General features: G+C 42.9%; 2 protein-coding genes across 2 annotated transcripts in view; one reads left to right on the forward strand and one right to left on the reverse strand.

Annotated features, from left to right (window-relative positions):
- Positions 1–911: 911 nt before the first annotated feature.
- LOC101758261 lies at positions 912–3,487 on the forward strand. Its single transcript, XM_022823367.1, has 5 exons — positions 912–962; positions 1,214–1,322; positions 2,030–2,196; positions 2,437–3,267; positions 3,362–3,487. The coding sequence occupies exons 1-4, from the start codon at positions 935–937 to the stop codon at positions 2,781–2,783; spliced, it is 651 nt and encodes a 216-aa protein (XP_022679102.1). The 5' UTR covers positions 912–934; the 3' UTR covers positions 2,784–3,267; positions 3,362–3,487.
- A 3,098-nt stretch (positions 3,488–6,585) lies between these two features.
- The window catches only part of LOC101758666, a 4,696-nt gene continuing 403 nt past the window's right edge, over positions 6,586–10,878 (reverse strand). The window contains exons 2-4 of the mRNA XM_022829688.1: positions 9,836–10,863; positions 9,411–9,600; positions 6,586–7,062 (exon numbers count right to left, since the gene is read on the reverse strand). Coding sequence (XP_022685423.1) covers positions 6,935–7,062; positions 9,411–9,600; positions 9,836–10,863 — 1,346 coding nt within the window. The 3' untranslated portion in view covers positions 6,586–6,934. The remainder of the gene's footprint in view (positions 7,063–9,410; positions 9,601–9,835; positions 10,864–10,878) is intronic.

The following is a 10,878-nucleotide window of genomic DNA, read 5'->3' on the forward strand; positions in this document are numbered from 1 at the left end:
TCTCTCGAGGGACGCCCAGTCCCTCTCCCACATGGATGCGAATGCAACACGCTGCTGCAGTTGGTCGGTTGCATCTTTAAGCGAAGGAACCGGCTGCTGAATCGCTTGACGGCTTCAGTTTGTTACCGCGTGCCTCCGCCCTTTCGGGTGCATGCGCATCCTTCTCAATTTCTCATTGGGAGAAAAACGCAGGCCCTACGTCACTCGCCCTGGCCCTTGCCCTCGCACTCGCACCGTCGCACCTCCAGAATACCCCACCTTGTGCTGTCAGGCTTTTCCTCTCTTTTAATATAGCAGCAGCTCTCCTGCTGGTTCGTTTAAAAAAAAAAAAGCCAAGCCTCCAAGGTGAGTCCAATCATTCCCTAAATCGCGGTATTTCTCGTCTCCCCTTTTCCGATCCATGGAAAATTGGCTGCTTTCGTGGTTTTGGTGTGCATCGATTGTGGTCTTTCTACAGTGGAAGTGGAAGGAGGGGGGAATAAGGAAAGAACTTGATCTTCCTGTAGTGCTCCGGGATCGCTAATCTGAGTGCTCCCAGGGTTTCTTGAGGATTGATGGAGGGACTGAGGGATTTCTTGTGGTTTTGGCCTCATAGGTTTGTGGACAGGGTTTTTACATCTTGCTATCTCCTATTTTGTTCTAGTGTGCTCGTCCTGGTTTTTAGGGCCTTTTTTTTCTCTTGATTAGAGGGATCGACTTGGAAGTAAAACCCGCCTATTTCTTGTTAGTGCAGCAGGTTTTTAGCCTTTCGAATTCTTTTTCTGGTCAGTATTTCTGATTCTGTCTGTGGTAATTATTTGGCTATAAGATTCGCTCTGCCTCTAAAGACAATTTAAGTTCATAACTCTGCAGTCTGATGATTTGCTTATGGCATGGCGACTGATCTAGTGATTTCACATGCAGAGGATTCCTGGGAAGAGGAATTGGCAGAGCTATGGGCAACTCTTGCCTCACTGTTTCGCGTAAGGATTTCCTCTTGTCTTCTGCACCTTTTCTGCTTGTTTCTTGGCTAGAACATTGTTCATCACAGTGTTATTGGACCGATATCCCACTGAAGCTGCACTAATGGATCGTCATGAGCAACACTTCATCTTGTTATTTGGACTTTCCTCTCTATCACAGCACTAATGTTTAGATGTTGATCTTTCATACTGTTCTAGTTATCTATGCTTCATGCCTGTCAATCCCAGTGTTAAAACACCTCCTTTTCCAGCTGCAGAGCAGACAACCTTCAAGTGGACAATTGACGGCTTCTCCTCGCTTCTCAACAAGGGTGAAGGATGGACATACTCTGGAGCGTTTAAGATCATGGACTTGAACTGGTATGGATGTAGCAGCTGCTCTTTGCGACTCTTGTTGCATCTGTTGGTTCCTACAACTAGAACCGTTCAACATCAACTAACTTGGTTAATATCCTGCATGAAAAAAACTTAATAGCTTCAGAAGTCTGGCCAACAAAAAAATGACTGTTTTTAACATCTCCCCCAAGGCGGATTCATCTAGGCCTTTATGCCGACTTGCAGCTGGACCCTTATTCCATTTTGACTTCCTTCAAAACTCAGCTTCAGGTTCCTTTCTTCATGGAAATAATCATAATCATGAGCTGGTGCATATGGATGACAAGAAATGATTTAATCTTCAGAGGCATACCACCAACAACGCAAGGGGCCATCTTGCGGTTCAAGTCCACCTATGCCTTAGTCTTGCATAGAGTTAAAGAGGCCTCCAAACAATCAATGGTTGAATGGCTAGAGCTTATGTTGTAATCTTCATGATTTTCTTTTTAACCTTCTTTGTTTCTTAGATACAAACTGGTTTGCTCTTTGTAATCCCTTTATTTCTTTTTTCTCAATATATAACCAGCAGGGCTAAAACCCTCCTGTTTCCATCAAAAAAAAAAAACATCTCCCCCAAGGCCCCAACACATAGCAGGCTGCAGGCCTATCAGAGGTTTCTGTATAAGAATCAAAAAAGAGAACATGGCCATCCATGAACAGATCCTCAGTGCCCTGTCTTAATTTGTTTGCAGGTACTTAATGCTGAATCTGAGGGACAAAAAGAGTGGAGATCAAAATGATTATGTCTCTATGAGGCTTGGGCTGTCAAAAAGTTCAATGAAACCCGACACTATCGTTGAGGCATGTTTCAAGTTCATGATATATGACCAGTTCTATGGAAAGCACCGCAAATATCAAGGTAAAATAGCAAATACACATACACCTGATAGCAATAGCTGGGATGCTTTACATACATTAACTCAAAATCTTCCTCGTTACACTGTCAGCTATAATTTGCAAGTTTGCAACCTTTATTTATGTTTGTCTTCGAGAATGTTTATTTTCTCTCTAACGAGTATTCTGTTTCACAGCCATTGTTTGTTTCAGTAAAATCTCTATTTCTGAACACTCACGCTTTGGATATTTTTTTTGTGTGCAGTGAAGCACAATTTCGAGACTGGAAGCACAAGCACTGGGATAGCATGCATGATTCCCCTCGATATACTGAAGGAACAGTCCTCTGGATTCTTCATCGGCGACACCTGTGTCTTTGGAGTCAAGTTCATTAAAGTTGTCACTGCAAAAGCGGATATGATATCAGAAACACTCTTTGTCCGGAAGACGAACACCTTCAACGAGGCCAAAACTTACACTTGGAACATAGAGGACTTCTTTGCTCTAAAGAATACAAGCTGTTCTCCGGAATTCGAAATCAGCGGATACAACTGGTTCCATACCTTTTCATTTTTAGGCTTGGTTTCATTAAAGCTACTGCAGTTCATTTGAATTTGATCATTGAAAAGTAAAGACTACTATATCTGCCCTTTTTTTTCAAGAGGTACTGAGGGCTGCGCCGTTTTCATTCATGGACTGAATCGCAGACCTTTGACACTGTTCAATTTTGCAGGTTAATCAGTATCTATCAATCTAGTCACGATAGCATCTTCAGCTTGCGATGCTTGACGTGACTGGATGTTATTTCAATCCGAGCCCTCTTACCAGTTTAAACATGATTTTATAGAAATTACTACAGTGCACATGTAATTGACACGTAAAGAGTAATGTAGCTTAATGCATCAACTGAATTGTGCATGTGTGATGCTTCCAAACTTGCAGGTTTATAAGTATGCATCTATCTGATGACGGGAAGCACCTCTCCTTGTATCTGAACATGGGCAAGCCAAATGATCTCCCCAAAGATCTGGCAGCCTGGTCGAACTTACCTTATTCATCTATGACCAGGAGGGTGGCAAGCATCGCGATGCAACTGGTTCGTATTTTGACAGAAGTTTTCTCGATCAACAGGGTTCCAGATGCTAACCTATCATCACATATTCCTAACTTGTCTTATTGGGGAAATGTAGGCCGGTTCTCCACGAGCAATTGTAAGTGGGGACTGGAGAAGTTCATTTCACTAGAGGATTTCAAGGACGCTTCGAATGGGTATCTCACAAAAAACAAGTGTTGCATTGAAGGCAAGCTCGAAATCGTTGGCTCCTCCAGGAAAGGGTAGAGTACATCACTACGGTTGTGCTCGCACATGTGCCTCTCCGATTCTGCTGAAGATGATGAGAGTGCAAATGGCAAACATAGGTTGAGCCTTAAACATTTTGCACGGTTTGCATGCCCTGTTCGTTGGCGCCGTACGTGACCAGTTGGTAATCTTAAATTCTGGATAACATTTGTGAGGGGGAAACCAAAACTTTCCAGATTCCTGTGCTCTAGTTATGCTACTTGTGTTACTAGTTGTACCTCCACTATGTATAACATAGTGTCATGGCATGCCATATCCTTCGCATATGTGCAGTGGACAAACATATTTTTTAGTAGTTGGTCACAGCTGAGAACTGATGGCATGTTTAATTCTAGCATAGATTAGCTTGATAGAGGCTTCTATGACACAATAACACACTGAGACAACATCTGATTGTCTGTGTGGATGGAACGGAGGGCTCACAGCGTGGTAGCAGCCGGTGTTCACTACCGGAAACCTTGGCTTTAGTCTCGGTAATCTTGACTTTAGCCTCGGTTGGTAGGAGCCAAATCTCTCTAAAAATCATTCGGGATATAGTTTTCAAGACGAGGGGGAGAATTTTAGTCCCGGATCGTTCAACCGGGATTAAAGATCCCCACATTCTAAAAAACATGTATAAATAAAAATCATCTCCATTCTCCCTCATTCTAAAAACCTCATTTTTCTCCCTCTCTAAAGCATAATAACAATAAATGAAAGGAGGATGAAGTAGCTAACCTTCACAACACTTTGGATGAGTGAAATCCCCATGGAAATGAGGAAAAAAATTCGGGCAACACCTCCCCTAGGCTTGCTTCATCGCCATGGAGAGGAGGATGAAGCTCTCTGGTGGAGTGGAGTGGCTCGGGTTGGAGGAGGAAGAAATAGAGGAGATTTTGTCCCGGTTGGAAATTCCAACCGGGACAAAAACAAACCCCTTTTGTCCCGGTTGGGAGTTACTTTCGGTTGGAAACACTAACCAGGACAAAAGCCTCCACCTTTTGTCCCGGTTGGAATTACCAACTGGGAGTAAACTTTTCATCCGGGATAAAAGGGTGAGGCTTTTGTCCCGATAGGAGCTTACAACCGGGACAAAAGAGGACCGCCATTGGTGGAAAAAATCCGACCGTTACAACCGGGACTAAAGCTCCCCCAATCTGGCCTACTGTAGCACACCACTTTTAGTCACGGGCTAACTTTAAACTGACACCACTTTTAGTCACGGGCTAACTTTAAACTGGGACAAAAGGGTATGGATGGAAGGTGAGTTTTCCGGTAGTGGTTGGATAGTACAAAAAGAAGGTAAGAGAGAGAAGCTTCACTTGATAGATCTGACGCAGTTGACCATGTCTGAACGTAGTTAGCGGTGTCTCCGGGTCATTGTTAAAGTGGCAGCTGATTAATTCTTGCTGCAAGGGCAATCAGCAGTAGCACGTACGCATCACTGTTTTCCTCTCTTTCTTTCTTTTTCGTAGACAATGAGATAGATAAAAAGGATCTTGCACTATAGGATGATGTTAGACAACTTCATCTGTGATTTCCATGGCTGCAACCTTACATGCTGAAAATCGCCTGGATGCTTTGAACAAGCGCTTGGGCCAGGCTTCGATCATGCATCCGTACAGCTCGAGCCAGGCCCGCGGGAAATGTAGGAATTGTGGGTGTTTCTCGCGAGCCAGGCTCGGCCGATGCAAACCAGCATGCAGGGAGCGCACAAGCGCGTGTAAATGATAGCTCGACGAGCGTGCATCCAGCCAACCAATCGCTTTCTTCGTTTGACCTGGCTGGAACGGACCAACTAACCAATCAGACGCTAGGCCTGGCCAACCGTGGCCTGGTTCCCTCATACGAGCCAGGCTCTGCCGAGAAGTGAACCAATCAGGTCCCCAATTGGTTAGCGCCGGCCGGGAAGCTACGGAAACTTAGTCCGGTCCGATATCAGATTCTCAGTACGTGCAAATTAATAGCCGCTATCGTGCAAATTTTAGCCAACGTACACCATACACGGCTCTAGACTCGGGAGGGCTTGCCTCTTCCTCCTCAAGTACATTGATGTCGTCTAATAGGTGGTCTCATGCATTGACATGTAATCTTGGAACGACTTAAGAGTCAACCCGTACAATGAGTTATCTTATAAGTTGTCTGGTAGAACTATATAGTTCCTTGATTTGTGCATATAAAAAAGGAAATGCAACTAATACAATGGTTGTTGAGCTATCTTGTAGTCCTACAATTTAGCTCATGAGGTGGTTGTTTCGCAAAAACAACAACCTCTTGCTCTCTCCTCCACCTCATCAAAAATCTTATGTGCCACTGCATGAGACGACATATGAGACCATTAACATATAACAATGTACTTTCTTAAGACGGCTTAGTTTTGAGACAAGCATGGTTCTCAATATATAGAGAAAATTTCTTATTTGGTACCAGGAGATGACTTCAATTCCTTTCTTTCTCTGAATTTTTTTTTTGTCTTATATAACACCAAGTGTAAGTTTTGTTCCTCCCATGACATTATTGTCATGTGAACCTGTGATGTCATGTGAACCTTTTGTTTTCAACACGTCCTTCCTGTTGATGTTTGGACTTTGGAATATGTGTGCACTTTGGAATGTTGAACTTGTAGCAGCTATGGAATATTTCTGATAAGATGTTGAAATTGGGAACATATGTTTAAATGTTGACATTGTGGCAATTAGGGTCCGCCAGTTAACATTTTAGGATGTTTTGTTATCCTAGGAGTGTCGTCGCTATGGAATCACCGAAATAGATGTGTCTTTGATGGAGGGTCACCAGACTTAGCTGCTGGTAATTGAGATGAAGTGTTGGAATTTGGATGGGGCTAGCTAACCGAGTAAAAGGATCTCTTCCCTGACTGGCCCTTGACAGGATGTTTAGATGATTTAGGTCGAGGTCATGCCATAATGTCTCTCAAAACTACATTCTTGTTGTATAGCCTCAAAAGGATGTATAGTTTTTCATCTCCAGTTTCTTTTGACAGCTAATCCTACATTCCTGTTGGTATGTGGACAGACAACCTACAGTCTTGTTGATCTGTGGACAGACAAAACTATATAACCAGTTGAAGTCCAGAACATGCATTAAAACACTCTGAACCATCCCAACATACCCACTCCCTCCGTTCCAAATTGTAGGTCGTTTTAGCTTTTTTAAACTAAATATAGTGTATGTGTGGGTGCATGATAATATTTATGAACCTAGAAAAATCAAAACGAGCTACGGAGGGAGTGCCATGTACCATCATAAAATCAACCCGGCTAACCACTACAGAAATAAGAGAGGGTAATGCCGGTGTATACAGGGATAGCACGGCATGCCACTATACCATAAACGAACTCCCACACGGTCAGGTTCCTCAGTTCTCTTGTTGATGCATGAATGGACAATAACCCCGAAGCAAAAATCATGCATCGATTCCGGGACCAGGGTACGCCGGAAGACTCATTATCCTCTCGTCAAGCACAGGACTACCCACAGTGAAGTGGTACAAGCTTTGGAACTCCAAATCTCTTAAGCCAAGTACCTCATGAACTGCACAGAAATTCTAGCAAATTAGAAGCTACTACTGAATAATACTTAAGCTAAAATACCAACGGAGAGTTAAATTATCATGACCACTGCAAACTGAATAGAGATACGAAGAATATTATTTAGGTATCACTGTGGATGGTGAATATTATTTAGATATCACAGTGGATGGTAATTAAGAGAAACCAAATATAAGTCAGAAGTGATCTTGTGCTTCATGATCACAGGCAGAACAATCAACTCGGGCATGAAAATCGAGCAATGTGCTGAAAAGATGTCTTATTATAATGCTAACTATGTTTTACATGAACAAAAAGAAGTATGCAACACTCTGCAAAATATTAAATATATGGATTGAATTGTTAGATATGTAAAATACAGATTTCAAAAAGATCTAAACGACATCACGAGTTCTAAGCTAAACAACAGATTTTCTAACATCTGGTGAAGCTTGGAGATCTAAGCAGAAAATAATTTTTCATCAAAATTTTAAGAAATACAATGTGTAGGAAGTGACACCTAGTGGTGAGACAAGTGAGTTGGGTGCATAGGCATGTTAAACAATGTGATTCAGTACATTGACAGTGGATGGACATGGTAAGTTCACCCTATATTACAGATACTATTTCACAATCATTCACGTCAATCCTCAACAGTCTAAGGAAAGCCAGATAGCATCGTTTGAAAGGATTATATGTATTAGCAGAATAGCAGGAGATGGACAATATATTGGTGCGAGACAGATTTTGGGTTCTGGTGAGACATTTACTATTTTTGCTTGATTCAAAATGGATACAAAAAGGATATCCTTGACCTTAAGTTAGAAACACCCTTAATCCCAGCAAACTAATCTCCAATATATTAAGTATATCTACAAGGAAACCAAATTAACAAACATGAAACCACTTCTGTTTTTTTCCTAACTAGCATGAATCTTACACTACCAAACTGGAACATTACATGCGTTTGCATGGAAATTAGAGATAAGAAGATCATAAGAATCATAGGATTTGTTTTTAGAGTCCCGAAGTCTAGAAGTTGTCTCTTTGGTTTCAAGAAGAGTGGCGCATATTAAAAAAGGTCCTGTACACAAATGGACCATCTAAAAAGAAGAAAAAGAAATAATGAATTAGTCTCTTCTCAACCCATCACCATCAATGATCATGTTAAATCTATATCACCTATCCTACTATTACACCCTCCTTCAAGCAATGTTGTCTGGCCATATTCTGCAGCGCAGATATCCCATCATGACTCAACATTGATGATAAAACATATGCTTGCTAAATTGATATTTGATTTGCAACTATTTAAAAATGTTTCAACAATTGTACTGTTAAGACCAATGTAACATACCTTCAGCCATTATACAAAATGTAGTTATCAGCTATCAGAACTACGCTTCATCATGATATACCCTTCTTTTATTCTTTAAGTGTAGTTATTCTTTGTGTTCACAATTTTACAAGTGTATATTTGATCACATTCTGTTGTGAGGCATGGCTTATCAGACACCTAACAAACATGGACTTTAGACTAGGATTTGGGAATGTGAAGTGAGGTTGATCCATTGAGCAACTAATAATAGCACTTCCTCCATTTTTGTGATATAAACCTAGTGTTTAAGGATGTATCATTTCACAAAGTTAGTCCAGTCAGTAAATCAAGAGTGTAATCATTGCAATACATCACAAGCTACCGATATTTTGATTTTGTAAAGGATAGTAAACAGTCATAATATGCTTATTAGGTATGTTTACACTAGCGTGGTCAGCTATTTATGGTAAAAATGCTAACAGTATTCTAACTTTCTAAGGATCATTCTCTTTCCAAGTAGTGTTGTCCCAGCTGGCTTAATGAATTATCAACAGCTGCTACAACAGAACAAAATGAATAATACATTGTTCAACAGAAATTTTTTGCAATACAGATTTGAGTAATGCATTGCCAATATTCTTAAAGACTAGCGAAGATATTGGACTGATTAGATAATCTTGAATTGGCTTGTGGTTCACGAAAAAAAAATGCCTGGTTTTAGCGTAGCACGTATATGATTCAACAGAATCCTGAGCATCCTACTCGTCAATCATCAGATCTTTAAGTGCACATAAACTGCAAAACAAACTAGAACTGGGATTTGTTCCCCTGTGCTGTGAACAACACAGCAGTTCTTTTTACAACAAGTGGAAAGGAGTGTAATGGTGTTAAATGTTCTTAATAGTTTGCAGATGCTCCCTGTTTCAGCTAATGCATGTTAGCAGAGGATTATTGCTGACAAAGGAAATACCACCATGGTTAAGAAATAAAGTACTAAACTGCGATAGATCTATTAAAATGTCTGCTCAACTTACCAGCATCATCAAAGTAACAGCCAATCCCTGTGGCAGATATTCCAAAAGCATGGGCTTCCAGGTAAAGCACTTGACCAAGAACGCCAGTCTCCCAGAACAAACGAGGATACATCCATTCACCTTTATCATGCAACAGAGGCTCGAATCTAGCAACCATACCAAGGCTAAAACATCCATGTGAAGCAATTTCCTGCATAAAAATACCAAAAGCAGAAAAATAGTAAAATTCCTGCAGGTACTAGAATAGGTTACATGGTGATATTAAAATTAGCTCCCTTAGCTTCAATATATAAACTAAAGGAAGAATGTGAGGACTAAGCATAAATAAACATTGATATATTCATAAGGAAACTTCTTAACCAGCCAATCGAATATAGTTTATAACTGAATAACCAGAAACAATGCCATCTGGCATCTTCAAATACCTGAAAGCATGAGATCTGCATTGCCAGCCTTTGGCAATCCCCTTTCATCAGCCTGTAGAGCGGGAGGCTATCCGGGCACCCTTCCGGTCGAACCCACTCGAAGTCCTGCCTCATGGCACGCTGCAATGCACCAAAATGCTCCTCATTCCTCACCAGGAAATATAGCCCCTTTGGCAGCCCCGAGATGCGATGCACAAACAATGCGGCATGCACCTCTGCATCCCATGGTAATACACGGAATGGAAGAGCACATTGCTGCCCCTGCCGCTCACCTGAGCCAACCTTCCCTGACGGGAGGCAGTGCAACAGCATCTGATAAAATGTGTCCCTCCCCATTACATGCACCCCGTCCATGTCCACAGCGCTTCTCCGACGTCGCACCACCTCCTCCACTGTTAATTGCTTATACAGACCTTCCGACATAGCTGGGCTCTTCCGCCATGGCATCACAAAGAAGCGTTCCTCAGGCGCAGGACCATGCTTCTTGACTTCTTCTGCAGTACGGTATATCACATCCCACACCACATGATCCTTACTAAGCGCATTCGCCTTCCCCACCCAATCCAGCCCATCAAACCTCCTCAGCGCCTCACTCATCCTGCCATAGTCCACCTCAGGCTCAGACCCTGCTGGGAATAACAGAACGGCGCAATCTGGGTGCTGCCGCTCCACCCACGGCGCCTTACCCCTGACCACTTTGTCGGGCAGCTCCTCAGGCGTAGCAGCCGGGCTCCCTTTCTCCACTCCAACCAGCCTGCCAAGATCCTCGTACGACAACCCATCGAGCACCTTCGCGTCCCACCCCAGCGCTGCTGCAGCTACCGCCACCGCCGCGAGCGCGTGCCCCACGTCGTGGTTGCAGTACCGAAACGCTCGCTCCCCATACTTCCACGCCTCCCGCCAGAACACCGAGGAGAGCGCCACGACCGCCGTCGCCGGCGCGGGCAGAATCGCGGCGCATTCGCCAGTGGGCGCCGCGGCGCGGACCTCCAGGATGTGTGCGCGGGGTGGCGCAATGAGAGACGGCTAGCCTGCTGGGCTCC

This window comes from Setaria italica, chromosome IX (assembly GCF_000263155.2).
Source record: "Setaria italica strain Yugu1 chromosome IX, Setaria_italica_v2.0, whole genome shotgun sequence".
Lineage (NCBI taxonomy): Eukaryota > Viridiplantae > Streptophyta > Magnoliopsida > Poales > Poaceae > Setaria > Setaria italica.

What these genes read in the sequence shown, in the direction of transcription:
- LOC101758261 (XM_022823367.1), top strand. Translation starts at nt 935, where the DNA reads ATGGGCAACTCTTGCCTCACTGTTTCGC. An exon ending in CTCTTGCCTCACTGTTTCGC is followed by an intron (nt 963 to 1,213) that starts GTAAGGATTTCC and finishes CTCCTTTTCCAG; the next exon opens with CTGCAGAGCAGACAACCTTC. An exon ending in AAGATCATGGACTTGAACTG is followed by an intron (nt 1,323 to 2,029) that starts GTATGGATGTAG and finishes ATTTGTTTGCAG; the next exon opens with GTACTTAATGCTGAATCTGA.